The 27,642-nt window shown below is 36.6% G+C and overlaps 5 protein-coding genes and 1 pseudogene across 8 annotated transcripts; 5 read left to right on the top strand and 1 right to left on the bottom strand.

Annotated features, from left to right (window-relative positions):
- Positions 1-278: 278 nt before the first annotated feature.
- LOC105970940 (uncharacterized) lies at positions 279-3,066 on the top strand. Its single transcript, XM_088824077.1, has 6 exons — positions 279-1,020; positions 1,361-1,458; positions 1,717-1,741; positions 2,104-2,224; positions 2,310-2,444; positions 2,515-3,066. Exons 1-6 carry the CDS (start codon positions 588-590, stop codon positions 2,720-2,722), a joined length of 1,020 nt encoding a protein of 339 aa, XP_088680203.1. The 5' UTR covers positions 279-587; the 3' UTR covers positions 2,723-3,066.
- On the bottom strand, positions 3,007-10,127 carry LOC105970939 (lysine-ketoglutarate reductase/saccharopine dehydrogenase bifunctional enzyme). Of its 3 annotated transcripts, none has more exons than XM_012995767.2 (26): positions 9,892-10,127; positions 9,589-9,784; positions 8,635-8,909; positions 8,433-8,519; positions 8,224-8,353; positions 7,957-8,130; positions 7,774-7,856; positions 7,561-7,677; positions 7,376-7,451; positions 7,099-7,270; positions 6,787-6,883; positions 6,543-6,709; positions 6,331-6,388; positions 6,111-6,251; positions 5,697-6,020; positions 5,493-5,573; positions 5,296-5,361; positions 4,998-5,115; positions 4,770-4,899; positions 4,608-4,687; positions 4,298-4,456; positions 3,969-4,209; positions 3,686-3,794; positions 3,449-3,610; positions 3,281-3,350; positions 3,007-3,178 (listed from the first exon to the last, which is right to left on the bottom strand). In XM_012995767.2, exons 3-26 carry the CDS (start codon positions 8,881-8,883, stop codon positions 3,126-3,128), a joined length of 3,144 nt encoding a protein of 1,047 aa, XP_012851221.2. In that variant the 5' UTR covers positions 8,884-8,909; positions 9,589-9,784; positions 9,892-10,127; the 3' UTR covers positions 3,007-3,125. The 3 variants fall into 3 exon arrangements, with proteins under 3 accessions (XP_012851221.2, XP_012851222.2, XP_088680202.1); XM_012995768.2 differs by having other exon boundaries at positions 9,589-9,779; positions 9,892-10,010; XM_088824076.1 differs by adding an exon at positions 9,406-9,504 and having other exon boundaries at positions 9,589-9,918.
- A 4,698-nt stretch (positions 10,128-14,825) lies between these two features.
- LOC105971046 (pectinesterase/pectinesterase inhibitor PPE8B) lies at positions 14,826-17,487 on the top strand. The gene is made up of 3 exons (XM_088823821.1): positions 14,826-15,685; positions 15,789-16,382; positions 16,690-17,487. The coding sequence occupies exons 1-3, from the start codon at positions 15,361-15,363 to the stop codon at positions 17,373-17,375; spliced, it is 1,605 nt and encodes a 534-aa protein (XP_088679947.1). The 5' UTR covers positions 14,826-15,360; the 3' UTR covers positions 17,376-17,487.
- Positions 17,488-17,781: 294 nt separating this feature from the next.
- LOC105970866 (pectinesterase/pectinesterase inhibitor PPE8B) lies at positions 17,782-20,276 on the top strand. Its single transcript, XM_012995690.2, has 3 exons — positions 17,782-18,136; positions 18,251-18,808; positions 19,328-20,276. Exons 1-3 carry the CDS (start codon positions 17,836-17,838, stop codon positions 20,014-20,016), a joined length of 1,548 nt encoding a protein of 515 aa, XP_012851144.2. The 5' UTR covers positions 17,782-17,835; the 3' UTR covers positions 20,017-20,276.
- A 1,231-nt stretch (positions 20,277-21,507) lies between these two features.
- On the top strand, positions 21,508-24,606 carry LOC105971033 (Plant invertase/pectin methylesterase inhibitor superfamily). Its single transcript, XM_012995880.2, has 2 exons — positions 21,508-22,781; positions 23,830-24,606. The coding sequence occupies exons 1-2, from the start codon at positions 21,818-21,820 to the stop codon at positions 24,516-24,518; spliced, it is 1,653 nt and encodes a 550-aa protein (XP_012851334.2). The 5' UTR covers positions 21,508-21,817; the 3' UTR covers positions 24,519-24,606.
- A 226-nt stretch (positions 24,607-24,832) lies between these two features.
- LOC105970901 (pectinesterase 3-like) lies at positions 24,833-27,300 on the top strand (annotated as a pseudogene). Its single transcript, XR_016033915.1, has 3 exons — positions 24,833-25,497; positions 25,636-26,327; positions 26,542-27,300. The product of XR_016033915.1 is annotated as a pectinesterase 3-like (transcript).
- The last annotated feature ends 342 nt before the right edge of the window (positions 27,301-27,642 follow it).

Below are 27,642 nucleotides of genomic sequence, written 5' to 3' on the forward strand. Positions count from 1 at the left end.
AAATATCTCAATTTAATTTCAACAGTTTCTTCTAAAATACATTTTTCAACAACTTTAAATTAAGTTTTATTTCTTATTAAATTATAAACAAACATTACTTTCATTCTCAAATTATGTTCTCACAACAATACTACTCAAAAGTTAAATTAAAAATACTACAACAAAGAAAACATTTACAAAAAAAAAAAAAATATTCAAAGAATTATTTAAGCATAAAATAAAATAAGAATTTCTTTAATTTCTGACCCAGATTCAACACAATTGCAGTGGTCCTATATATACTTCTATTTGCTATTCTCGAGACCCAAAACTCTTTTTTTTTTTTTTTTTTTTCTCAAAATTATAAAACATGATTTAAGAAATGGATCCTCCATAGCCATTGTTTCCCACTCGGACTCTCATCTCTCCCCTATAAATAGCTACAATTTCTGAACCGAATTACATGTAGCTGTGGTGGGTTTTCCTTCACAATTTCTTACCCCCTTTTTTTTTTTTTGTTTTTTTCCCCCCTTTTTTCTCATATTCAACCCAGAAATTTATTAATTTATGATTCCTCTGTACCGGTGGTGAATGTCTGAGCAATCGGCATGTTAAAGGCGCGTTCTTGGCTCGCAATTTCGTCCAACACTAACCTAATTCGTCGATTCCACAATTTGGGGCTTTTTTTCATGGCGAATTTTATGTTGGGGCAAACAGATTTCCAGATGTTGCCGCTCAGAAGGTTTAATACCGCCACTTCACCACTGATTCATATAACTAAACGAAGGCTACCACCCCCAAATCGATTTAGGTTTAGGGGCTGCTGCTCCGATAACCACGGCAATAATTTCAGTAGTGATCGTGTTAGTTGCAATGATGTACAGAAAGTGAGGGCGTCTCCTAGTTGGGCCCCGCAGTTACTCCGTCCTTCTGACGAGGTTTTTGTCAATGGCGGTGGTGCCGCTAATCGAGGAAACTTTGCCGGAGGTGTGGACCAGTCCTCCCCGCAGAAAGTCATGCTCGCCGTTGATGTTGATGAGGGTAATCTGATTTTACTTGTTACAGAATCGATTTTGTGGTTTTTCGATTGTTGGTTAAGAGGCATATTATTATTATCTGATCATGGTTAACTACCAAATATTTCGGTTTGCATTTTGCAATTGTCGTAAATTTGTCGATATCGGTTTTGTTTTTTGTATTCGTCAAGCGGCTATTTCGGTCCTTTACGCTTCCTTTTCGGTCAAATTGCGTAATGTACGTTGGGCTTGACTTGCTAAAATTGAGTTGATAGCGATGACTCGTCTTGTATTGTGTTCATGAATGTTAAGATATGAGTTTCGACGATCACTTTCTTGTTTTAATCAGTTGACTTTGTTGGCAGTTCTTGGGAACTTCGTATCGGCTCTGAATAAGTTCATCGCAGATCGCTACTCTCAAAACCACTCGGTTTCTGAGTACCATGTTTATGAATTTTTCAAGGTACTGTTTGATAGTTTTTAACGACATTTGCAAGTAATGCTATGAGTACCATGTTTAAGAAAACGGTATGTGATGCGTCTAAAACTCGTGATTACTTCTTATTCCTCCAATAGAAAATGCTTGGTGTTGAAGGCTGAAGAATGCTCTCGATCTGAAATCTTAACAGTTTAAAATCGATAAACTACAATTATTTATAAAATCATATTTAAGATAGATTGCTCTCATGTGTTTTCTGATTCACTTTTCATTTTCTTGCAGATATGGAACTGTTCGCGTGATGAAGGTATCTATACATATGCTCTAACTTGGCTGTCTAGGCATTTGCAGACAAATTTATGTTATTCATTCTATTTATACCATGAAGCAATATATAACTATTATCTTCTTTTGTTTTCACCTGCATCTGTCACTGCATCTGTGTCTCTGACCTTTTAGCCAATTGTAAATAGGTGATTGTCTGTAAAAGGTCAAACAAGAGACTTTTTACCGTAACTTGCACTCCTAGAACATAATGTTTAGATTCATTATAAATGTATTAGGTGTTAATACGAGGTTTGTATAACGCGGTGTGTTTTCTTGCATCCCATGATTTTTTTAAAAATCACATCATGAATGAAAAAAATAAAAATTGTTTTCTTTTCGCAGCTGATGTTCGTGTACATGAGTTCTTTAAGACACATTATTTCAAGAAAGGGATACATCCACTTCCGGGTGCTCAAAAGGCTATTCAAAATTTGTCCAAACTCTACGACTTGTCCATTGTTACGTATGTCTTCTAGCACCCTTTCGATCTACTTCCGTTCTTTGTTAGGCCTAGATAATAATAGTAGCTTGTCTTTTATACTATGTAGGTCCCGCCAAAACGTGATCAAAGATCACACAATTGAATGGATCGAAAAACATTATCCCGGTCTCTTTCAGGAGATCCATTTTGGCAACCACTTTGCTTTAGATGGACTTTCCAGATCTAAATCAGAGATTTGCAAGTAAGTATTATTGAACTCTTCGTTTGTCGCTTATTTTGGTTGGTTTAATAAGTTATTTTGTTTTTTGTAGGTTATTGGGGGCAAAAGTATTGATTGATGATAATCCGAGATATGCAATTGAGTGTGCAGAAGTTGGGATAAAGGTTCTTCTTTTCGATTACGAGAATTCGTATCCTTGGTGCAAGACTGAGCATATTCCTCAGCATCATTCTCTTATTACCAAGGTACACAGTTGGGAAGAGGTACAACATCAATTGTCCTTATCGGCGGTCTCCTAAGGATCGTAAAAAATTGCAAAATTGCAGCTAGAGGAATATTTTTTTGCTGCAAAAATATTCAACAGTTCGTTACTAGCAGATTTATTTTGTTTACTATCCCCTTCCCTTAGTCTTTATGTTGGGGAATCGAGTGATGGGATTAGAGTTGCAATTTGATAATTTTTTTTCTTTGTTTTCTTCGTCTGAGGAGTTGCATTTTCTCCAAACTTGCTATTTTTTTTAAGCCGAAGGGCTTGTAAAAGTAAAATTAGAATTGCCGGTCTCGATATAAACGAACGCGTGCATTCTTGGAGTAGGTACATTATTTATTTATTCTTGATATAAACTGGTTTATTTATTCACAAGTCTAGTATTTTATCGATTCTTAAACATGATAAATAAATGTTGAATCGAATCTCCAACTTTAATCGTTCTTCTCCAGCATCTTGAAACCGTATGCTTCTAGAATATCCAGTGCTGCAAAACAAGAACACATCTTCCTTTGAGCCCTCCCTTTTCTTGATTTAGAACAATAAATATCAATATGTAGAGAGAAGTAGAAGAAGAAGAAGGGATCACCTGGTTCGTAAATTTCCGGATGTATAGGCCTTAAAACACCCTTCGTTTTGATGTTTTCCCCGATTAAGAGCTGAAAAAATATATATATAAAGCACCATTAATTTAATTTCCGATTTTTTTTTAAAAAAAAACAGAAAAGCAAACAAGAAAATATGTATATACAAGTACCAGAGCTCCAATGGCAGCAGGAATTCCGACTGTTAAAGCCATTGCGGTGTATTGTCTCTCTCCATCGATCCTTCCGAATTCCAATAGTGTTGCTCTGTGGTTTTCGTTAGGTTGGCCATTCGGAAATTCCACTTCCACCTCGTGGTGTAGAAGCACCATGTCCTAAAAACAAATTAATAAATAAATAAAATGTTTCAAATATGTTTCGAAAAGAACAAAGATTTTAACTCAAGTAACCTTTTCAGTGCCGGAATACGCCAGCCTTTCTTCCATTCGGAGGCACGTAACATCGAATGCAGATTTGCACGATTTTGAGATTTCTGCCTTCTCTTCGAATCCCAAAAATCTAATTGAAGTTTACGCGTAAGAAATATATTCCACAAAAATAAAATGATCTTAAATGAATGTGTGTGTGTATTTATATATTCAAACTCACATAATAGTTTTGGCAGTCATATATTCCACAAAAATAAAATGATCTTAAATGAATGTGTGTGTGTATTTATATATTCAAACTCACATAATAGTTTTGGCAGTCTTGAGCGACGTTTCTTTGTCTTTGCATAGACCAAGGCCAAGAATCCGATCCGCAATCCATTTCTGGGTTATGATTGGTTCTTCAATGCCGTTAGTACTATTGCAATCGAGAAGTGATAGTAAGAAGGTTCTATAAGTTGTCCTCGTCTCGTTTTTTAGAATTGGGATTTCTTCGGTATTGAAGAACCCAATTCTTGCTAGTGTGCCCATTATTTCTCCAAAACCTGCAAAAAAAAGATCAATCAAGAAACTCAAATTAAAAAAAAATGCGTATTGTAATTATAGAAATATAAAGGAAAAGAAATATATTGCCTTCGTATCTGAGGGTCCCACGGAAGATAGTCGATGCTTCACTTTTAATTCCATAAAGGTCTCCGTAAACCAAAGAATCTCGATTTGGAAGACATTCCAATGCAAAAGCTGGAAAATATGGTATCCTAAGTTTTGAAGCTGAATCATAAAGCTTGTCCCCTGCATTTAACCGTAAAAACTAATTTATTAAAAAAAAATGGAGAAAAATTGATGTACTTATGAAGATATTGTAATGGGGTTCGAATATTGATTTATTTATCAATTAATAACAAGAGAGTAGTGTAAATGTATAATGATTGTCACGACTCACCATCAACATGCACGATTTCTCCATTATATTTATATACGGCTGGATTTCGCCCAGCTCGTATAGCGCCAGCTGGACTCCAACTGAAAACGTAATACGAAATATACGCATGAATGTTACATCATGCATGAAATAAAATAGAAATTTAAAAAAGGAAATTCATACCTGAATTTATAAGCCAGTGTATTGTTTGCAGCATCTGGAGCCGGAAGACCGCCACAATACGAAGTGAAAGATTTGATTTTACCCCCTCGTTTACGGGCTTCATCGATCATCTTCATTGCCATCATATGATCTGAATTTATTTATTTAAAAAAAAAGGGGGGGGTTCATTATTAAAATAAAATTTAACTTATTCATTATTACAACTAGAAGCAGTAAAAAATATATTACCGATTCCAGGGTCCAATCCCATCTCACAAAGAATTGTAATACCCGAACTTTTTGCCGATTCGTCCAGCTTGGACATGGAATCATCCACGTAGCTAGCCGTGACAAGATGTTTCTTAAACTGAAACACGACGAGGCAACAATATTATTACATGGTAAAAGAGGTAGAAATAATTCAAAATTGTATTATTGCCGATTATTTTCTATTGCCTAAAGACAAGTTTCCTCGTCCAAATAAATGCTTCATGTGATTCACAAAAAAGAAAAAAAAAAAAAAAAAGAAAGAAAAAAAAATATGGACCTGAATACATGCACTTGCTATGATACTGTGGCAACTAGGTGGCAGTAAGCTGATCACCACATCAACCTGTAATAAAATTCAGAAAACAAATTTACTAAAACAGCATCTTGAATTTCTTTCCTTTTTTTTTTAACTATAAAATATCCTTCAATTTTAGATAATTGTGATAATATTTCGACTTTCGTACATAGAATTACCTTTGAAATGTAATTACAGAGATGTTCCTTATTCGTAATATCAAGCTGAACTGCAGTTGCATACGGAATTCCTTCAACAATCTGCTCCACATTACAAAAAAAAAAAAAAAAAAAAAAAAAAAAACGAGATCACGCCTTACTTTTTCCTCGTCATTACAAAAAAAAGAAAAATCGAAAATTCAATGTATAATCAGACTAACTAACCTCTTCTGCATCTTTCAAGAAAAGAGAAGCAACAATAACACGAACACAAGTCTTCTCATTCGAATCATTCGTCACGTACAAATTCAGACATTTTTTCGATGTTAGAAATTCGACAGCTGGCCGACAAACTCGTCCAGCACCTAATATTAAGACATATGCTTCTCTTTTCGCCTCGTTTTCGTTCTCCATATCCGTTTCTTCGAATTTTTTAACCTTGAGCGATATGGTGTTGTCTTTACTGTTGACTTGGTCTTCGCTTGGATTAGCAAGCGAAGTCAGAGAATCGATAATCTTATCTAGGATTGATTTATCATCTGCACCAATCTGTTTGATATAACAGGAAAATGATCGTAAAATCGAGATTTTTTTGGAATAGAAATAATCCGCCGAATAATGTAATGAAAGTCAACTTACTTCGAGTTCTGAGTAAGACGTAGCGTCTGTTCTTTGACCGACTTGACATTTGACCAAATGGAAGGAGCCACCTGCTGCTTCGATGATATCCAAAGCCTCGTTTATTAGAAACCGATCGAACAAATGTCCACTTAAAGAAATCTGCAGGAAAATGAAATACGTAAATTAGAAATCAATTAAAAAACGATTAGGACACGTGCATAACGGAGAGAAGATGTACCAGAGTCGTGTATTTCATTTTTGCAGGCTGCAACGGTTGGAGAATTTGTGAAGAATCTCTGCCAAAAGAAAAAAAAGATAACTAAACCCGCGATTTTTTTTTAAATAACAATGTAAGAGGATAAAAATTTGCAATAACTAAAGTAATTCAAATTTTCGAAAAACGAAGTGATTAAAAATTAAAACTTTAAAATTATCAACTAAAAAACTTACTCAATATCGGAGCTTCTCATTCTAGGAATGTATTCGAACAAGGAGGTAAGAGCTCCAGCATGGACTATGCAAGCTCTCCTTAAATGTGCAGGCAAGTTTTCGAGACTTGTTGAAGAAGCTAAAATTCCGATAAATTGCGATAGAATATCACCGAAATGTTGAGAAGCCTACATTAAAACATAATATTATAATAATATTTTTAAAAAGATAGAGAACAAAATAAAATAGGATAGGTTAATTTCACCTCTCTTGCGAACTCGGTTGGAAGAATGTCGACAGCTGAACAGATAACGCCGTCACCCTCCATGTCATTATGGTACGAGTTGTCGTGAGAATCGTATCTAGACACCATTTTCACCAAATTTTAATAACAGAAATATTAAAAAAAAAAATAATAAAAATAAAATAAAAATTTGCATGATTAGATGTAGACTCGTGCAAGAATCTCCCGAAGAAAATAAAAATGAAAAAAATAAAAATTCAATCTTGAAATCTATGAATAGATGCATGCAAGTATGCAACACTAGTTTTAAAAAAAAAATTAAAAATAATTTACCTAATGAAAGGTGAGTCGATAGTAGTGGTTTGATTTACGAATTCAATTGAGCCACCTACATCACAAGTTATATCGGAAATTCCGACAAGTGGGCATCCTTTTTTCATCAGCTCTTGCAGCTGCATTGTAGTCAATAACCTCGGAAATCTTTTTTCCCAATACATACAATTCACTGCAACCAAAAAAAATTAAACGGGCCCCGGTTATTCTTTTTAACATTTATTTTTGCCAAAAAAAAATCAAAGGGCATCTTCGAAAGGTATTAAAGGAGACTGACCTATAACAGATGTCAACGGGGCTATCTTTTCGTGAAATACGGGCTTGTAGTTTTCTGGATGTGCGTAATAATCAGCCTGGTAAGAAAACAAAAATATGCTTCATTCAAGATTTGTATACGAAAAAAAAATTCAGATAAAAAAATGATTATTATTTTCGTCATAAACAGAATCGAAGAATGGTCACCTTATCGAAGAATTTGGAAGGGTCTTTATGTTCGACCATGTGTTTACTGGTTACAACACAACCGTATACTTGAAATACTCGTTTTGAAGTTCTTCCTACTTGGTTATGATCTTTGGCCTAGTAAATTGAATAATTTATTTATAACATGGGAAAAAAAATATATACGTGCGTGAACCAAATAAGCGGTCTTGAGTAAGAATCGAATTGAATTACCATCTCCAATAAATCTGGAAGTTTACTCAATTCCACGAAAGTGTGCGGAAGAAGCTTGAATATTTCCCGTGCTCCTTGAGAAACTGCATAAATATATAAGATAGCAAAAATTAAGCATTTTCATGTGACGAAAAAATCGATAAATATATGAAGCATCATAGTCTTGTTTTCGGTTGATCGTACCATTTCCTGTACCGGTAAAAACGAAAACTAATGGACATATGCTTGATGGAAGTCCCATTGTAGCGATTTCTTCTCCCACTGAAATGATTGCAGCTTTCGCCATAGCCAACGAAGAATACATATACGATGCACCCAGAGAGAGAAACGGTGTCGAATATCCAAGATTAAGATACCCTGAAAAATGAAAAAAAAATTGAATTCTTACGAAAAAAATAAATAAAAGAATTTCAAACAAATATTAGGATACAAGAATCTAAAAAAGCGTACTCTGTCCTAAACCAGACAAGAAATCAATCATTCCAGCTCTTCCAGCGAATTTTCCGAACGCTAATAATCTTTTACCGTGATCTCCACTTATAAGCTCGTAATCGAACAAAGTAGCTCTTTCGGATAAAATCTAAACGACACAAAATGTTAAAACTAAAAAAAATTAAAGGTATGTCGAAAATATTTTCTTGATGGAAAAGCACACACACCTTATCAAGAAGGGGCATATTTTCTTTTTGCGCCTTGTGAGTGTGCGAGAAAAACGCGTACGCCCTATCAGGAAGTATCATCTCCAACTACAGAAAAATAAAAAATAAAATTATTTATTTTTTTCTTCCTATTTTTCGACATGAAAGTTAAGAATGAAAGTTAAGAATGAAGAGAAAGGAAAATTTTCGATATAATTGTTACCTGCGGTTGTTTGATACCGACAATGAGGCCACATTCGGATAAGTCTTGTGATATCTCACAGCCAACATCCTCGTACAGTTGGTCATGGTGAATGCGCTTTGTCGATGGCTGTACAATGATGCGAGAAACTCCGGTTTTGCCACTGCCACCGTGGAGTAGCCTCGCGCAGTGTGCGGGGGTGAGTGGGGCCCGCCTCTCCCACTTGTTAGTGGATTCTGAGAGGATTCCAACAACTCCGTTTCCAAGCATTGCTTGTCCGATACCTTGTGTTCGGACTAAAAAAAAATGCAAACTGTTTGTTAACTTAACTATAAAGTAAATACGAAATCTCACAACAGAGGATTAATTTTGCTCATACATTTTAATTTCTTGTTTTACTTCACTCACAAGTCACAACCACTAATCGCCCCGAAACTTATTGAAAGAAAAAAAAACACTCTGCACCTCCACAAATCGAGACTCGGATTCGACATACTTACAACTACGATCACAAAATTAACCAAAAAAAAAAAATAGCAGAAATTATATGTGATTTATAATTATTTACAAGATTCGTCCATTACACAAAAACATGCATGATGAAATCAACTAATCAAGAACTGCAAGAGAACCGAACACCATCATACAACGACTGTAATATAATCAGTTGTAATTAATAGCAAAATGAACCAGTCAATTACGCATGCATGGACACAAAGAAAGAACAATCAAGAAACATCAACATTAAAAAAAAAAACAAAGAAAAAAAAAGATCTAAAATAAATTAATTACAGGCTAAATTTATGTTCAGACAGTGGGCATTTCCGAACACAGAGTTATTTCCCCAATGTTCTCTTCCGATGATCGGACAACATCAACACATAACAAACACTGTCAAGAAATTCAAAGAGGATCCCACATAAAAAACTAAAAATAAATAAAAAAAAGAAACACATTTAACAGAGAATTCCTTACATTTACAGACGTAAAGATCACGGGGGCAGGAAGCGAAACCTGCCTTTTGTTCTCGTACAAATCGCCCCACCTTTTGAAAAAGTGAAACCCCCTTTTGAGCCTCGATCACAAACTCCAAGAATTGTGTTGCGCTCTGTAAAAATGTCCGAGTGCACACGTGGTGTTCTACAAAATGTCTGAATCAATCACTTCTTTACTATGACAAAAAAAGAGTAGAAGGAAAGAGAGCTTTATCGGAAAGTTAAAAACAAGTGAAACGTGATTCACATTATTAATATTAATATTTACAATTAAAGAATAAACCTAAATTCTTGAGCTTATCAGAAAACCGAAATCCAACCAACTATGGCATGTTATATAATGTATGTGTATGTATAGGTGAAAAGATGAGGAACAAAAGAACCGTTGGTTGAGTGGAGCACGGAACCGGGTTTGCCCATTTACAAACGGGTCATATTATATTTGGGATTTGGTTAGAGAATTCATATGGATACATCACGTGACGTGGCATGTTGGGAAATGGATGTCTTCGACCAACCACCTTTTTTGAAAGCTCTCTTCTTGTCTTAACATGCATTTATTATTTTTATTTATTTTAATATTTTTGGGCTTCTTAGGATAATCACTAATTTTTATATGGTAAATCTCTTTTGGCTAGTTTTATATATTGGGCAGTTCCGGTGTTATACTTTAGACACTGTATTCCCCTTTTTAAGTTTTACATACAGTTAGCTCCTTAACTCATAGAAATGTCTAGAATGCCTTTCTTTTCCACTTTAAAAAAAATGCTACTGCTCGGTCATAAAGACGTGTTCTGACCGAACATGTTTTCAATAATATTTATTTATTTATTTATTTCACCAAAAACGTTTTTTAATATTTGCTTAATGAAGGGCGTTCAAGACATTTTGGATGGATGGAGAGCTAACTGTAAGCAAAACTTAAAACGAGTGAGTGCAGTATAGAAAGTATTGAGGACTTTGTCCGGTAAATGAAACTAACCAAAACGAATTGATGATCTAAAACTTACATTAAAATTAATTTTAATTTATATATCATTTTTTTCACGATCTTAGTCCTCAAACAAATCACTATTTTGCAAATTTGCAATTTCGATTCACGGGATGATTTGAGAGTTATCTTTTACGGATAAAGCACGTGTAAAGTAATCCACTCAATCCTCTTTATTGCCTCTATTATTAATTTAAGCCTCAAATTCATTTTATTACAATAATTCATCCCAAAAAACATGAAATCCCATTAAATTTGTCACATTGTAAGGCACTAATTGAAATGTTAGAAAATGTATATGAAATAAAAATAAGATAATAAAGACAAAAATGACAAGAAAATAGAAGATGAAATTGGATGGGATGAACTCGGTACACCTACTATATTGGATGTTAGAACGACTTTGATGTGACGTGGAACAAATTTAATTAAGATAATAAATACACGTCATCAATAGACAATAGTATTTTATTACACTTGAAATTGAAGGTATTCCTTGTTTGAGGGATTCTTATTGCCTAGCAGCCCTTGCCTAACTTCTCTATCTATAGGGATGATGTAGACCAAAAATAATCAGAGATTTATTAGATGTTGTTACATTGGATGAAGTATATCAATAAATAATTTATTATATACCAAACACATGCAAATGTGTGCACGACACGGAAATCACGATACATGAAGACGGGAAAACGGACAACGTAGACGACACGTTCAAAAAAATAGGAGTACGAGAACTTGGGGAGAAACGTATAATATTAAAAGTATAGGTGTATATTTATAAATATGATATATAACACCAACCCTCATTAGGAGAGTTGGTACCTAGCCTTTACCAATAGGGTAATGGTCTAGGGTTCGAGTCCCCCCCTCCCCTACTTCCCCTTGTAATGGACTTGAATTTACTCAAAAAAAAAAAAAAATATGATATATAACGTATCTAAGTTTGTATTTATATACAAATTATTTTTATATATTTCTGTACAAATATATTGAATTGATCATTAAAATTCATGAAAATTAATTAGGGAGGCAACAAAAATATTTAGAAATGTACTATTCAAACATGTTTCTAACTTTTTACAAATTGTAAAATGACCTATATAAAATGCGCATCAGGTGTCATTGAGCGTTGGACACAAAACGTGTCCGCAATACGAATACATTAACTAGTTGAAGTTTTCGTAGTATATAGATGTGCATGATCGTGTACTTTATCGACTGTAAATTATGTAATTTAGGGCTAATGTAAAATACTAATTAACAAGTAATTAAAACTCGGAATATTCTCTCCGAGGCCCATATAAACAAGTTAATATCATTTAGCAGGCTCACAAATAGCAAATTAAAGGTTGGTTTAATTAAAAGAAGCCCATTGTATACATCTAATAGTAAAGGCTGGTTTTATCGAGAGAAGCCCACTTTATCCAATTTTTATTTGGGGAGTTTAATCGACTCATTTTACTACCAATGTTAATTATCCGACTGAGGTTGAAAGCCGGATGGAATACATCGAAATTAATCTTTTCGATTTTTTTTCCAAAGTACAAAAGCAATTTCAATTTCACTTTCTCTAAGTTTTTGAAAATCTAAAGAGTCATTCCGGTTCTAAAATTTACAGGAATTTCGGAATCACATTAATTCTAAATTTTCAAAACATTTCGAAAATTTTCAGCATCTTTCATATATTTAAAAAAAAATAAGAACACAACTTTGATAAAACTTTTAGCTATTAAATTTCAATTCATTAAAAAAAAAACCTCTTTGATAGCAAATGAAACTTTGACCCTCCAACATCACCATAAAATAAAATATTTAATCTAAAATGCATTTAATAAAATAAATAATATATAATACATATTATTTATAGGTGTAATTTTTGGGGGAAAAAAAATTCAAAATTTCGGAATAAATTTCAATTTTTATTTATATAGTTACAATTCCAAATTAAAGAAATATAAAAATTCAAAAATCGAAATTTCAAAAACCAGAACCAACGGTAATTGGAACTCAATTCCAACTTTCACCCCTTATACCCCACAAGGGGAATACGATGCTATACCCGGTGATTTTCACCAGAGTAGCTCTCTTATTGACATGTGTCCTTTTTAATTTACTTTATAATTATTTTTCTAAAATAATGGGTCATAACTGAATCCATTGTGGGAATCTTATCAATTAGGGTGTCTGGTGAAAATCACCGGATGTAGCATCGATATTGCTACCCCACACTCCCATCGACGTGAAAATAGGAATTTAATATGTACTATTTAAAAATATGTAATATTTAATATCATTAAACAATGAAGTGGTGGGACCACGGGCCAGGTCCTTGTGCCAGGTAGACCTATCTAGTTGAAGAAGAAGATTTTCTTCCAAGACACGCTTACCACTATATATACATATATTTAATGGTAATGATATGAGAATGCCAAATTAAACATTCATGCACTTTTTTACCATGATTTTTTACTTTTTTACCATAACTATTTACCTTTTGTACTATTCCTACCCAATAAAAATAAAAAATAAAAAAAAATTAAAAAATTAAATTGTTGTGCTCGTGCAAAAACATGCGAGCATTTCAACAGTGCTCATCTGAATTCACACGAGCACTGTTGAAATGCTCGCATGTTTTTGCACGAGCATCTTATAAATAAATAAATAAAAAAATAATAATAATCTGCTCGTGTGAAATCACACGAGCACTTTGCAACCGCTCGTGTGTTTTTACACGAGCAATTAAAAAAAAATAATAATAATAAAAATGCCTGCTCGTGTGGATTTACACGAGCACAGTGGATGCGCTCGTGTAAATTCACACGAGCAGGCCAACGTGTTATTTTTTTCGTTTTTTTTTTCCGGATTCGTAATCTACATAACAAGAGGATCGTAAAAACGTAAAAATTACATCCGATCTGTTGACGATTTGCACGAGCTTTGCGAAAGAAAATCGAAAGGTTGAGAGAGTTTTGAGTTTTTTTACTTTTTGTCTTTTGAAGAATGGTAAAAAATGTGCCTGAATGTTTAATTTTGGCCTGCACAAATCATTTCAGTATATTTAATCAATCAATTAGCTTTTTTTTTTGAGTAAAATCAATCAATTAGCTGCTAAACGCGTTTTGTGGGCCCTTTTTCTCTTAATAAGCCGATCTGATTTTAGGGTTTTGTATTTACTATTTACTTTAGTTCAGGAAAGATCCTACTCTTTATTGTCCCCTTTCTGTAATTTGCATGTGATTTCTTTACCTAATTTAACTTTAACTACTGGTCAATTCTTTTTTTTTTTTCTAATTATATTGAATATAGCAAAAAAGCCATTAATTCCTGTCTTCTAGTCGTCGCTCCACTCCCATAACAATTTACACAAGTTATAATTTTTTCACATTTTAAAAAAAATATTACTATAAATTATGTTGAAATTATCTAGTTAAACAAATAAATCAATTTGGGGTAATCTCATGAGGAAATGCGTTTATTTAATTCCAGTGGGGAGCCAGGATTTTAAGTATTAAGGGGCCGAATATTGGGGGGCCATGACCCCCCTTTGCCATGTAAAGATTATATATATGATTCTTATAGAGGAGGTGTGAAGTGTTGATAAATTAAATTACAGTGAGAAAAGGATTCATAAGAAAATAGACATGGGTTACTAAAATAAGATCAATGTGATCATATTCATGAGAAATTATAAATATAAATAAATTGACCACATATAATGCATGATAGTGATATTTAGAAATAAATAGACTATAATGTATTTATCACACTGATAAATATATATCTGGTGGGTAGTGATAGTTTTGGGCAATTTTTGCAACTAGACACTCAATCTCTCATTTTCTGTGTCTACATTAAGTGTCACAAATAATTTTACAAAAAAATATATTGCCACCACTTTCTAAGTCGAGTTCGTCAACACACGGTTAACTTATTATCTACGGGTTTTCTAATAATAATTGATATATATATCCTACTAACCCAATTAATACTTCGCGAAAACGATTTTACGCATCACTTGAAACGGAAAAAAAGATGGAGACAATTTACCAAAGCCCAGCATTAAGAAATTAAAGGAGTCTGTGTCAGATTCAGTGTCACATAATTAGATCGATGTGCGAAGGAATTTAATCGTGTTTATTATTGGATTAGTTATTAGGCTGGCTGGCACAGTAATTAATCAATTGAACGTTTGGATTTAATTCACTAATTAAACGAAAAAGGACATTCATGAACCTGAGATCGAATCGATCAATATGATCTTCGTCACATGAGTCTGAGTATTATGCAAACGATCTTTAATTCGGATTAATTACGGTTGTCAAAATTATGCAATTGTGCAGACTATTTATGGAATCTGAAAATACCAACAATATATATAGTATACTTCATGTTATATATATTTACGGATATATGTCATGATCTTCATTATATTATACATATTGAAATTTTCTCTTCAATTTAATTTTTCACTCTTTCAAATCCGTATCACAATTCACAAGGAAATAAGACAACACCCCCCTTCTAATTGTATGCAATTGTATTTTTCCAATTAGAAGAAGATCCCATCTTTTATAATGCCCCTAAACCCTAATTAGTAGTATTTATACTTGTTCTTCTCATTCCCAAAATACCCTTCTTTTCATGCATTCTCTCTCTCTCTCTCTAGATCACTCTTTCTCTCTCTCTCAATATATATGTATATAACTCAGTTTTAAGCCTACAGGCATAGTTGAATTAGTCTTCTTTGATATTATTATTATGGCAGCAGCAGAAGCTTCTTTCTTCAAATGTATGTTACTTGTGTTACTTTTGTGCTTATTACTTCCTTGTGGGAATTCGGATTTTGGTCGTGAGACGACTGCGTATTTGAACGTTCCGGCGGCGAAATTTGAGAGGGCAGTGGAGTCCACGGCGGCCCAACTCCAGCAGGTTATTTCCACCATTTCCAAATTCTCCGCTGAAATTTCAGGCGGCGGCGATCTTCGCCTGAGCAACGCACTTTCCAACTGCTACGATCTCTTGGATTTCTCCCTCGACTTGTTGAACTCCACTACCCAGCTCGTTACTTCTCGTAATCCAAGCCGTAAATATTCTAAATTAAAATCTTAATTAGTTATTTCAATTCTTGATTGACAATCTCTCATAATTAATTTAATGAGGCTATAAATATTAATATACACATGCAGGAAAAGATCGAAGCAGCAACGGAAACTACGGGAGTTTCAAAATGATGAAGAACGTAAAGTGTCCAGTAAACGTGAACCCCGAAACTTGCAAAGAAGGGTTTGATGGTATACCAGACAACAACCCTGTCAAGAATTTGATTTTCAGCCAGCTGGACAGTGTTGCCACGTCAGCACAGAAACTCAGTGCAATGGTAAACCCTAACTATCTCACCACCACCCAATCCAAAATCCGCCGCGGTCGAAAACTCATCAGAGATCACGATCATCACGCGCAATTTCCGGATTGGGTGAAACCCCACGACCGGAAACTCATCCTCGAGGGGGCGGCCGCCAGTATCACCGGTGTGGATGCGGTGGTTGCCGCCGATGGCACGGGGGATTTCACCACCATTATGGCGGCTATTGATAAAGCGCCGAAGAATAGCACCAGAAGATATGTAATTCATGTTAAGAAAGGAGTGTATAGGGAGTATGTGGATATCAGTAAGCACAAATGGAATATTATGATGTTCGGAGACGGCATCGATGCTACGATTATTTCTGGTAATCGCAGCAAGACTGATGAATTGTCCACTTACAGAAGTGCAACATTCGGTAAGAATTACACTATACAGTAGAACCTCGATAAATTAATATCCTCTCGCTTAAATAATAATTTTTTCTGGTCTGACTCGGGTAAAAGTCTAGTTCAATTATTTAATATTTCACTAAATTAATTATTAATTTATATAAATATTAGCAAAAACAATCGTTTGGTGTATTTTTTTAGGGCAATTGAGGGGAGGGGGCGGATTTGCTAAATATTATTTATAAAATGGGGGGTTTTTTGACAATTAAAGTAAAATGCGGGTACCAAAATGCAAGAAGCCCTAAATTCGGAGCCCTAATTTTGACGATGCAGGTGTGAAAGGGAGAGGATTCGTAGCCATGGATATGACGTTCGAGAACACGGCGGGGCCAGCATTGCACCAAGCGGTGGCGTTCAGATCCGATTCCGACCAATCGGTGGTGTACAGGTGCGCAATCAGGGGGTATCAGGACGCGCTCTACTCCCACTGCCACCGCCAGTTCTACAAGGAGTGCAAAATCTCCGGCACGGTGGACTTCATCTTCGGCCACGGCACCGCCGTCTTCCAGGACTGCCAGATCACCGCCCGTAAAGCTCTCCCCGGCCAGAAGAACACCATCGCCGCCCAGAACCGAGACGATCTCCTCGAACCGTCGGGCTTCTCGTTCCAGTTCTGCCGCATCTCCGCCGAGCCGGGCGCGGGGGGACCGACTCCGACCTACCTCGGCCGGCCGTGGAAAATTTACTCGACGACGGTGGTTATGCAGTCGTACATTAGCGGCGATATCCGGCCGGAGGGGTGGCTCGAGTGGAATGGGGATTTGTATCTGGATACTTTGTTCTACGGCGAGTACGGTAATTACGGGCCCGGAGCTAATTTATCGGGTCGGGTTAAGTGGCCGGGTTACCACGTGCTTAATGAGTCACAAGCGAGTCAGTTTACTGTGACTCGGTTCATTAATGGGGATGGGTGGTTGCCTTCGACCGGGGTCAATTACACTTCTGGCCTGACATATTAATTAATTATTTAATAATTTAATATTGATGAATTTTGTATGGGATTTTATTTTATGGGGAATGTGTAATTTTTTTAATATTTAATCATTATTATTGATAGTAATTAAATAAAAAGAGCATACAATTATTTAATTAAAGGGAACTTCTAATTAAAGGTTGAGTTAAAGTATACACACAAAATATATTTGTATGTATTTATTATATAATATGGTAATTAAAGTAATGAATAGAGAGTGCTTAGTGAAGAAGGAATTAGCTAGGGACCCCAAAGAAATTCTGAAACCTGTAAAGATATGCTTACAACGGTGTGTTAGGCTGGCAAGCACTGCTCCTTTTCATGCATGCAGGCTCTCTCTCTCTCTCTACCTATATATATATATACATACATGTATGTATATATATATATATATATATCTCACGTTCTAACCAGCTGCATGCAACTAGGTTAAGTAACTAGTCTTTATGGCAGCTAATTCTTTCTTGAAATGTCTGTTACTTCTGTGCTTCGTTAGTGGCGGCTGGGCTTCGGATTTTGGCGAGTCGGCGTGCACTTTGAAAGTTCCGGCGGCGAAATTTGAGGCGGCGGTGAGGTCCACGGCCGCCCAACTCCGGGAAGTAATCACCACCGTTTCGAAATTCGCCGATGCCGCCTCCGGCGATTTCCGGTTAAGCACGGCACTTTCCGACTGCCATGATCTCATGGATTTTTCACTCGACTTATTGAACTCCACTATGCTTACTACTAATTCTCAGAATCCAAATGGTACAATATATTCTAAACTAAAATTTTATTTTGGCAATATATATTCTTTGTATTAAATTTATGGAAATTAATTAATTAATTAATTAGTTTATAATTAATAATTCATGCATGCAGGTAATTATGGGAGTGCTGATATGAAGATAATGGTGTGTGGATTACTAGTGAATCCGCGCACGTGCAGAGAAGGCTTCGACGGTATAGTAACAAAAAACACGACCCTCGTCAAAAAATCGATTTTCACCGGCCTAGACAAAGTTGTCTCGTCGGCACATAAACTTATTGCCATGGTAAACCCTAATAGTCCACCCACCCCATCTAAAAAGAGTGGTCGAAAACTCATCGGAGATAGTGAAAAGTTTCCGGATTGGGTGAAATCCGATGACCGGAAACTTCTCCAGGCGGCGGTCGGCAATACCACCAATGCGGACGCGGTGGTTGCGGCCGATGGCACGGGGGATTTCACCACGGTTAAGGAGGCTATTGAGGCGGCACCGGACCACAGCAATAAAAGATATGTTATTCATATTAAGAAAGGTGTGTATAAGGAGTATGTGGAGATCAATAAGAAGAAATGGAATATTATGATAATCGGAGATGGCATCGATTCTACGGTTATTTCGGGTAGTCACAACAAGGTTGATGGATGGACCACTTATCGCTCTGCGACGTTTGGTAAGAATTACCGGCTTTATTATCTAATTAAATTGGATTTCGTTGTTATTGAAATTGCGTGAAACTGTCGCATAGTGGTAGAAATTGGAACGAATTTGCAAAATATTCCGTCGATTTCGATCTGAAAATTTCTAATTTTTGGAATAATATTTTTGAAATCCAAAAGTTCCTATTGCAACTTTCCATCTTTTTAACGGAACCGGAATACATATAGTAGATTTCGAATTCCGAATTCCGATCGAATTTTAATTTCTGAAAAAATAGGGTTTTTTATTTCGAAAATTGGTAATTAAGAAAATAGAAATTCTGAATTCCGCCAATTTCATTTCTAAATTTTTTGATTCTTGGACAATTTTTTTTTCTTCATTTTAATTTCGGAAGTTCATATTTCCGATTTCCCGAATATTTTTGTAACGGAATTGGAATTAGTTCAATTTCGAAAAAAAATAGAATTTTTCTGAAAGTACTGATTCCGATTTCCACCTCGAATGATCATATAACTAAATGAAAAAACTGCAGGTGTTAAAGGGAAAGGATTCATAGCGCGTGACATCACATTCGAGAACACGGCGGGGCCCACAAAGATCCAAGCCGTCGCATTCCGATCAGATTCCGACCAATCCGTGGTGTACCGGTGCGCCATCAGAGGCTACCAGGACACACTCTACTCCCACTGCATGCGCCAGTTCTACAGAGAGTGCAGAATCTCCGGCACGGTGGACTTCATCTGCGGCCACGGCACCGCCGTCTTCCAGAACTGCCAGATCACCGCCCGAAAAGCACTCCCCGGCCAGAAGAACACCATCACGGCTCAGAGCCGGGAGCACATTCTCGATCCGTCCGGGTTTTCCATCCAGTTCTGCAACATCTCGGCCGAGCCGGACTCGGTCGGTTCGACTCAGACCTACCTCGGCCGGCCGTGGAAAAGGTATTCCCGGACGGTTGTTATGCAGTCGTACATTAGCGGCGCCGTCAGGCCGGAGGGGTGGCTCGAGTGGAATGGGAGTTTGTATCTGGATAGTTTGTTCTACGGGGAGTATAATAACTACGGGCCCGGATCTGGGTTGACGGGTCGGGTTAAGTGGCCCGGTTATCACGTGCTTAATGACTCGGCTCAAGCGTATGGCTTTACTGTGGCTCGGCTGATTTCTGGGAACGCGTGGTTGCCTTCCACTGGGGTCACGTATACGGCTGGTTTGGCCAATTGAGAGTTTATTATTTTTAATAAATAATCATTTCTTTTAATTTGTGTGACAAATTGTGTATTATTTCATCTTTGCTTATTTACTTTTGATTTTGATTTTGATTTTTTTATTTTTCCAAATTGGAATTGCAACTTGCAAGAAGGGTCGGTTCTGATGGGAAGCGAAGTAGGGCCCCTTGATTTTTACGAAAATTTAGTGCTCGCAAATATATTTTGAAATTTCTTTTATATATTGAATTATTTTATATTCATACATCTCAAAAACATTTCGATGGACTGTCGTGGAACCTCTTTAATCATTTATTCCATTTGTTTTTTTATCAAATATTATTTATATTCTATTATTTTTGCAGTTTCATCCTTTGAATACATTTTTGAATCCGTCGCTAGATTGACAGGCTCCTGAATTCTCAGGAACGCGACTGCTTGCAAGATATTTCACAAGATGCATTTTGACCGAAAACTCGTATTGACTTAATTGGGGAAGAAAAGGAAGACATCAATTCCACGCGGTTATCTTTTTTGTTCCTATTGAATTGAAAACTTCTCAACTCGTAAATGGACCTAAAATTTATTTTCCAAAAAATATCGATTTGGATTCATTTGCAACCTCTTATTTTTCTTAGCAACATGGCCTTTTTGGCTTTTTCTATTTATCGAAGCAGCTAATTTTGAACTTTTAATATTTATTTTTTTGGAGGGATATATATATATATATATATATATATATATATATATATATATATATATATATATATATATATATATATATTGTTGATTTAGACATTGAACTACAACTTTGACTTCATAGGTTGCGTCCAAGTCACCTTAATATCGTTCGACATCAGTCGGCGGGTTCGTTATAGAAACGGTTCTGAAAGGGTGCGCGCGGTTCAACCAGAACCTTCCAAGTTTTGATAGTTTGAACGAAATTAGTAATTGAGGATCGATGCTCTGATGTATTTTCATGTTAGTGTAATATATACTCCACCCGTTCCTAATTAATTGTCGTATTTCAGCATTCCACAATTATTAAGAACGTCGGTAAGTGTATGTTTTGATCTTAAAAAAAACATATTAAAAAAACTAAAATAACCCTAATTGTTTAAGTATATGAAATAAAAACTAATGCAATATATTTTCAAGTGTAAGATGGAATAATGAGCCGACAATAATATTGGACAAACAGACAAAAGGAAAAAAAGCAGCAGATAGCCCATGGTCTTTTTTATGAAATATAATTGGCAGTTTATGTAGGGAATTATCTCTTGGTCCAAAATTCACATGGCCCCAAATCCAAATTACACATAATAAAATCATTATAAATAATTATCATCATCTTCCAAATTTTATTTGACAGGCATCTCTCTTTCTCGTGAATTGTTAATTAGTAATAATAAATAAAAAAAAAAGTAGTAATTTAAAGGTTTGTCACTATTGCACCGCTTGAATTGCTTTTTCCAAAGTATTGTGCATGATACAGAAACCCATGCACCATAATAATATTAATTTAATTTCCAAGACATACAGACTAACATGCATGCCATCTCTCTCTATATATATCACGGATCTCTTGCACTATTTCTTCACACTAATATATGAATATAAATATATAATATTCCAAGAAGAGAGAGAGAGAGAGATATGAAGTTGACAATAAATGGTTGAGTGCACTTATCTCAACAACACTTGAAAGAATTAATGTGACAGTTTCTTTCTTCTGCTGGTTTATATATAAAATTATTAATCAAAACTTACTTATAAGAAGTTAGTTTTAATTTGTTGAGTAAAATTCCATTGTTTCAATGTCAATGGCGTTTTCCCCTTTTATGAAATCTCTCCTTATTCTCTCTTCACTTTTCCTATCAGCACTTTCTTCTTCTTCTTCTTCTTCTTCTTCTTCTTCTTCTTCTTCTTCTTCTTCCTCAGAGATTATAAATAGTTCTTCAGTGAAATCAATCTGCAAATCAACACCTTATCCAGATGCATGTTTCGATTCTCTCAAGCTTTCTCTCTCTATCAACATCTCTCCAACCATCATCACTCTCATCCTCCAATCTCTCAGGACCGCCATCTCCGAGGGCCTCAAGCTCACCTATCTCTTCTCCGGCGCCGCCGCCGGACCTAATCTCGTCCAGAAACAGAGGGGCACCGTTCAGGACTGTGTCGAACTCCACCAAATCACACTCAACGCCCTAAAAAATTCCGTCGCCCGAATCACCACTTCCGATCCCCAAAAATTGGCCGACGCTAGGGCTTTTCTCAGCGCCGCCCTCACCAACAAAATCACCTGCTTGGAGGGGCTGAGCTCCGCCTCCGGCCCGATTAAATCGTCCCTGGTCAACTCACTGGCCATTACTTACACGCACGTGACCAATTCGCTGTCGATTCTGTCCAACCCCACCCCGCCCAGAGGCGGCGGTGGAGGAAACAAGAGGCGGCTGCTAGGTTATCCGCGGTGGCTGACGAAGAAGGCCCGGCGGGTGCTGCTGAGCTCCGGCGACGAGTACGATCCGAGCGAGGTGCTGACGGTGGCTGCCGACGGCACCGGGAACTTCACGAGTGTTTCCGATGCGATCAATTTCGCGCCGAACAACAGCTTCGACAGAGTGATTATATACGTGAGAGAAGGGGTATATCTGGAAAATGTGGAGATTCCGATCTGGAAGACGAACATTGTGCTGCTCGGAGATGGAAGTGACGTCACTGTGATTACCGGCAGCAGAAGCGTCGCCGACGGCTGGACTACTTTCCGATCCGCCACCGTTGGTAAGAATATTTGCACGAAATTCTCTTCTCTTTCATTTCCGTCCAACCGTTTACGCATTTGTATTTCTAATAAGGTGGTGTTTGCAAATATTTTTTGAAAGTGATTATGCGGTTTTTTTTGCTCATAATCTGTTTTCAGGTGTTTGCGAAATTAACTTTTACTTTTGCTTCTCTTAAAATAACCTGCTTTAAGCTATTTTTTTAAAAACACTCGTAACCTCTTTTTTAAATTGTTTTTTCTATTTAAGTTCATTTTCTGGAATATTTGCAAACACTCCCAACTTTTAGAAATAAGCACTTAAAACTAAGTTAAATCACAATCACTAACGTCTGCTTTTAAATAATCATTTAAATAATCATTTGCAAACACCACCTAATAACAAATTTGCCACTAAACTTGAAATTTGAATGCATTTTAAATTTACGAAATTACCCTTGCATAGCATAGACTGGGTATATTACAACAACCTCCCTAAGGTAAAATGTAATTACGAAAAAACTCCTTTGTTTTGATAACTTACTTACATGCAACCCCTATAGTTTGTAAATATCTTACATCCAACCCCTACAAAAGGGTGTTAATGTGAGAAATTTATAAATTGAAAGGGGTGGATGTAATTATGGAAAAATGAGGGGTTTTATCGTTAACATAACTTACCTTAGAGGGGCTGTTGTAATATACCCTAGATTTTATAATTACAAAATGGTGCAAATTTAGATCGGATAGTTTGTTTTAATATGAAAATCGGATGTCATAGGATGATTGACACGTGGATAGTTTAAATAAAAATATTATTACAATTCTAATAATTAGAAGAAAAAAAAAAAGAAAAAGAAAACCTCAGCATAACCCCTTCTAACCCTAATTACAGCCCCTAATTACAGCATGATTTATTTCATAAGAGTTTAGACTTAAGAGTGCCACATGTCAAAAAATTAGTGGAATCGGATTTATATTAAATATTGGCTAAGAAATTTCAAATATATGACAAATATAGTGTTATCCAATTCACTCAACCTTATGATCTCTATAAATCAACAATCACAGCCGTCTCGGGCGAGGGATTCCTAGCACGTGACCTGAAATTCGAGAACACGGCGGGGCCGGAGAAGCACCAAGCCGTAGCCCTCCGCATCAACGCCGACTTCGCCGCCGTGTACAGGTGCGCCGTCACCGGCTACCAGGACACACTCTACGTCCACTCCTTCCGCCAGTTCTACAGAGAGTGCGACATCTATGGCACCATCGACTACATCTTCGGCAATGCCGCCGCAGTCTTCCAGGGCTGCAACATCATCTCCAGAATGCCCCTACACGGCCAGTCCACTGTCGTCACCGCCCAATCGCGCAACTCCCCCGACGAGGACACCGGAATCTCGATGCAGAACTGCACGATTCTCGCCACGGAAGAGCTCTACTCCAACTCGTCTACGGTTCGGAGCTACTTGGGGAGGCCGTGGAGGAATTACTCCAGGACTGTGTATCTGGAGTCATACATCGACGATTTTATCTCGCCGGAGGGGTGGAGCAATTGGGTCGGGGATCAGGGTCTGGACACGCTCTACTACGGTGAGTACGAGAACTACGGGCCGGGTTCGGGTACTGAGAAACGGGTCAGTTGGCCCGGTTATCATGTGATGGACTATTACGACGCGTCGAATTTCACGGTTTCGCAGTTTATTACCGGGCAGGAATGGCTCGATTCTACTTCGTTTCCTTACGATGATGGCGTCTGAAGTTTTCAGAGATTCCCATGATGTTGGATGATAGATTTGTAAATAAAAATCCTATTATTATTATTATTAAGGGCTGAGAATTTTACAACACTTCTAAGGAGCCGGCCTATATATATATATATATATATATATATATATATATATATATATATATATATATATATATGTGTGTGTGTGTGTGTGTGTGTGTGTGTGTGTGTGTGTGTGTGTGTGTGTGTGTGTATTCTGCAACTCTTTCAATTGTATTTTGATGCTTGTTTTGCATGCAACAAAGACAGTCATTAATAGAGTAAGGCATAACCTGAAAATTCCACAATGTTTATTGTTTCATTACAGCTCTTCATTGTTTCCTCTTATTCTTACAACCTTGAAACCATCTATCCTTCTTGACATTTGTCAGGAAATAAATAAATAAATAATTATAAAGGTACATAGTCATTAAAATCACTGTCAATTATCATATCCTCAATTTTCCACAACCCTAAGTTTTTTCTCCTTCCGAACAATGCTAAATTAAATTTGCAGTGATTAAATTCAAGAGCAGAGGAAGAAAATGGATTCTTCTGATCACGCCATCGATCTCAAGAACCTCAAGCTCGAAGGATTAAACCATCATCAAGAAGTGAGCATTACGAAAACTTCCGAATCATTCGATATTTTCGAGAGCATTAAAAACGAAGAATTCGAAGAGGAAGTGTACCGCAAACAGACCCGTAAGCGCCTCGTCATCATTTCCGTTTCCTCCATTTTATTAGTGCTCCTAATACTGGGTGCAATTATCGGAATTCTTATTCCAATCCACGAAAAAAACAACCCCGTGAATGAAAAATACGATCCCATGATCAAAACGATATGCAACTCCACTCTTTATAAAGACTCGTGCTACTCCAGCATATACTCTTTAAAGACTTCATCGAGCAACAAAAATCCACCCCCCGATTCCGACACTCCGAAGTCGGTTTTCATGCTATCCCTACAGGTTAATTAATTAGCAATATTTTTTTTCTTTTCTAGATTCAAATCATGTGACAAATGAAAACGGTACGCAGATAGACATATATAATTAATACGACTTTCTGACTTTGGTTTCTAATGATGACTGGTGCTGGTTCTGTAGGTAACATTCAACGAGCTAATGAGGGTAAAATCGTCAATCTTGAATAGGCTCATTTATTTCGCAATAAACGACTCCATCACTCATAATGCATTGAAAGTGTGTGACCACGTGATCAAAGACGCAATTAGTCAAGTCAACATGTCGATGTCTTCTTTGCAGAGCATTGAGAGATTTTCAGACAATTCGGTGATTAGTGATCTCATGACATGCCTAAGTACCGCAATCACCGACCAAACGACGTGTTTGGACGGACTAACAGAGTACAAAGAGAATATTCCTCCGTCGATCCTTGAAGAAACTAGGGCATTAATGGAAAATGCCACGGTTTTTACTAGCAACAGCTTGGCAATCATTTCAAACATGTTCAAAATCGTACGAGGTTTTCAGATCTCGGTTAATGATCATAGGAGATTGCTCCGAGTGGAGGAAGTGCGTCTGAGACCTAATCTGACGGTGGCAAAAGATGGCAGTGGGGATTATCGGACTATAACCGCGGCTGTGAAGGCAATGCCTAGAAGAAGTGAAAATAGATTCTTTATTTATGTGAAAAAGGGTAAATACGAAGAAAAATGTGTTTGTCGATTCCGATTCTTGGAATCTGATGATATATGGAGATGGAATGAAGAAGACGATAGTTTCGAGCAGCTTGAACTATATGGATGGAGTGGCCACGTTCAATAGCGGCACCTTCAGTAAGTTACCTATTTAAATTCCTATAGTTTCTTTGTTTCGTCTATTTGTTTCATTAATGTCACTTGGGGTGATAATCGAACTCGAATCATCCTACGACTTAAGCACTTTCGGGAAGAAAAAAAAAATGAAAAATTGGATTTGAAATTTCGGAAATCTTATCTTGGAAACCAAACAGATCTGATATATAACAAATCTCTAAACAAAATTGCGCAGTAACCGAAGGGAGAGGCTTCATCGCGAGAGATATGGGATTCAAGAACAAGGCGGGCCCCGCCAAACTCCAAGCGGTAGCTCTCCGGTCTTCATCCGACCGCACAATTTTCCACCGATGCCACTTCGACGGCTACCAAGACACACTCTACACGCACTCCAACCGCCAATACTATCGCGACTGCACAATCACCGGTACAATAGATTTCATCTTCGGAAACGCAGCCGCAGTTTTCCAGAACTGCACAATTCAGCCACGTCAGCCCGGGCCGGGCCAGTACAACACCATCACAGCACAAAGCAAATCCGACCCGAATCAGAAAACGGGCTTCTCGATCCAACGGTGTAGGATAAGCCCGTTTGGCAATCTAACTGCCCCAACTTTTTTGGGCAGGCCCTGGAATAATCACTCGACCGTTGTTGTAATGGAAACGTATGTACAGGAGATTATAGATCCTGCGGGGTGGATTGAGTGGGCCCCGGATAGTGAAGTGCCGGATACAATATTTTACGCCGAGTATAATAATACCGGGCCTGGTTCGGTTATCAGCCGGCGCGTGAAGTGGCCTGGATATAGGCCTGATATTACAGAAGAGGAGGCTGAAAAGTTCTATGTAGATCCTTTTATCCAGGGGTATAAATGGATAATCGAAGCAGGTATAGAATATGATTCACGTTTATGAGATTTGCTTCATCACTCCAATTTTTAAATATTCTTTTTCTTTTAGTTCCACTTGTACCATGATTTGCAGCCTCGAGTAATTACATTAAAAGGCAATGTAGAAATAGAACATTTAATCTGAGTTATAAATTGTGACCATGTCAATATTTAAAGGTGACCATGGATTATCTTAATCAATTAAAAAAGAATTGAATTTGACCAATAAAATTTGCTATTAGTACCTAGTTTCTTGACCATGCCATCAATATATTTGGTAGTTTAACTAACCTGTAACACAAGTACACAACGCTAGCCCTAATATAATTAATTAAAAATTCCTTCTTTAACAAAGATAATTAATACGTCTTCACATTATTACCATAATAAATACTACATTTATACATGAGTACTATAGAAAGTGTGTGTACAGTGTCTCCTATTCC

Source organism: Erythranthe guttata, chromosome 10 (genome assembly GCF_056151865.1).
Source record: "Erythranthe guttata isolate IM_541 chromosome 10, IM_541, whole genome shotgun sequence".
NCBI classification, from domain to species: domain Eukaryota; kingdom Viridiplantae; phylum Streptophyta; class Magnoliopsida; order Lamiales; family Phrymaceae; genus Erythranthe; species Erythranthe guttata.

Coding starts and splice junctions, on each gene's coding strand:
- LOC105970940 (XM_088824077.1), top strand. CDS start 588: ATGTTAAAGGCGCGTTCTTGGCTCGCAATTTCGTCCAACACTAACCTA. Junction 1,459..1,716: donor ATGTTTATGAATTTTTCAAG/GTACTGTTTGAT, acceptor ATTTTCTTGCAG/ATATGGAACTGTTCGCGTGA. Junction 2,445..2,514: donor TCTAAATCAGAGATTTGCAA/GTAAGTATTATT, acceptor TGTTTTTTGTAG/GTTATTGGGGGCAAAAGTAT.
- LOC105970939 (XM_012995767.2), bottom strand. CDS start 8,883: ATGCTTGGAAACGGAGTTGTTGGAATCCTCTCAGAATCCACTAACAAG. Junction 6,252..6,330: donor AAATGAAATACACGACTCTG/GTACATCTTCTC, acceptor ATTTTCCTGCAG/ATTTCTTTAAGTGGACATTT. Junction 3,351..3,448: donor CTGCTGCCATTGGAGCTCTG/GTACTTGTATAT, acceptor ATATTTTTTCAG/CTCTTAATCGGGGAAAACAT.
- LOC105971046 (XM_088823821.1), top strand. CDS start 15,361: ATGGCAGCAGCAGAAGCTTCTTTCTTCAAATGTATGTTACTTGTGTTA. Junction 15,686..15,788: donor TACTTCTCGTAATCCAAGCC/GTAAATATTCTA, acceptor ATACACATGCAG/GAAAAGATCGAAGCAGCAAC. Junction 16,383..16,689: donor TTACAGAAGTGCAACATTCG/GTAAGAATTACA, acceptor TTGACGATGCAG/GTGTGAAAGGGAGAGGATTC.
- LOC105970866 (XM_012995690.2), top strand. CDS start 17,836: ATGGCAGCTAATTCTTTCTTGAAATGTCTGTTACTTCTGTGCTTCGTT. Junction 18,137..18,250: donor TAATTCTCAGAATCCAAATG/GTACAATATATT, acceptor TCATGCATGCAG/GTAATTATGGGAGTGCTGAT. Junction 18,809..19,327: donor TTATCGCTCTGCGACGTTTG/GTAAGAATTACC, acceptor AAAAAACTGCAG/GTGTTAAAGGGAAAGGATTC.
- LOC105971033 (XM_012995880.2), top strand. CDS start 21,818: ATGTCAATGGCGTTTTCCCCTTTTATGAAATCTCTCCTTATTCTCTCT. Junction 22,782..23,829: donor TTTCCGATCCGCCACCGTTG/GTAAGAATATTT, acceptor CAACAATCACAG/CCGTCTCGGGCGAGGGATTC.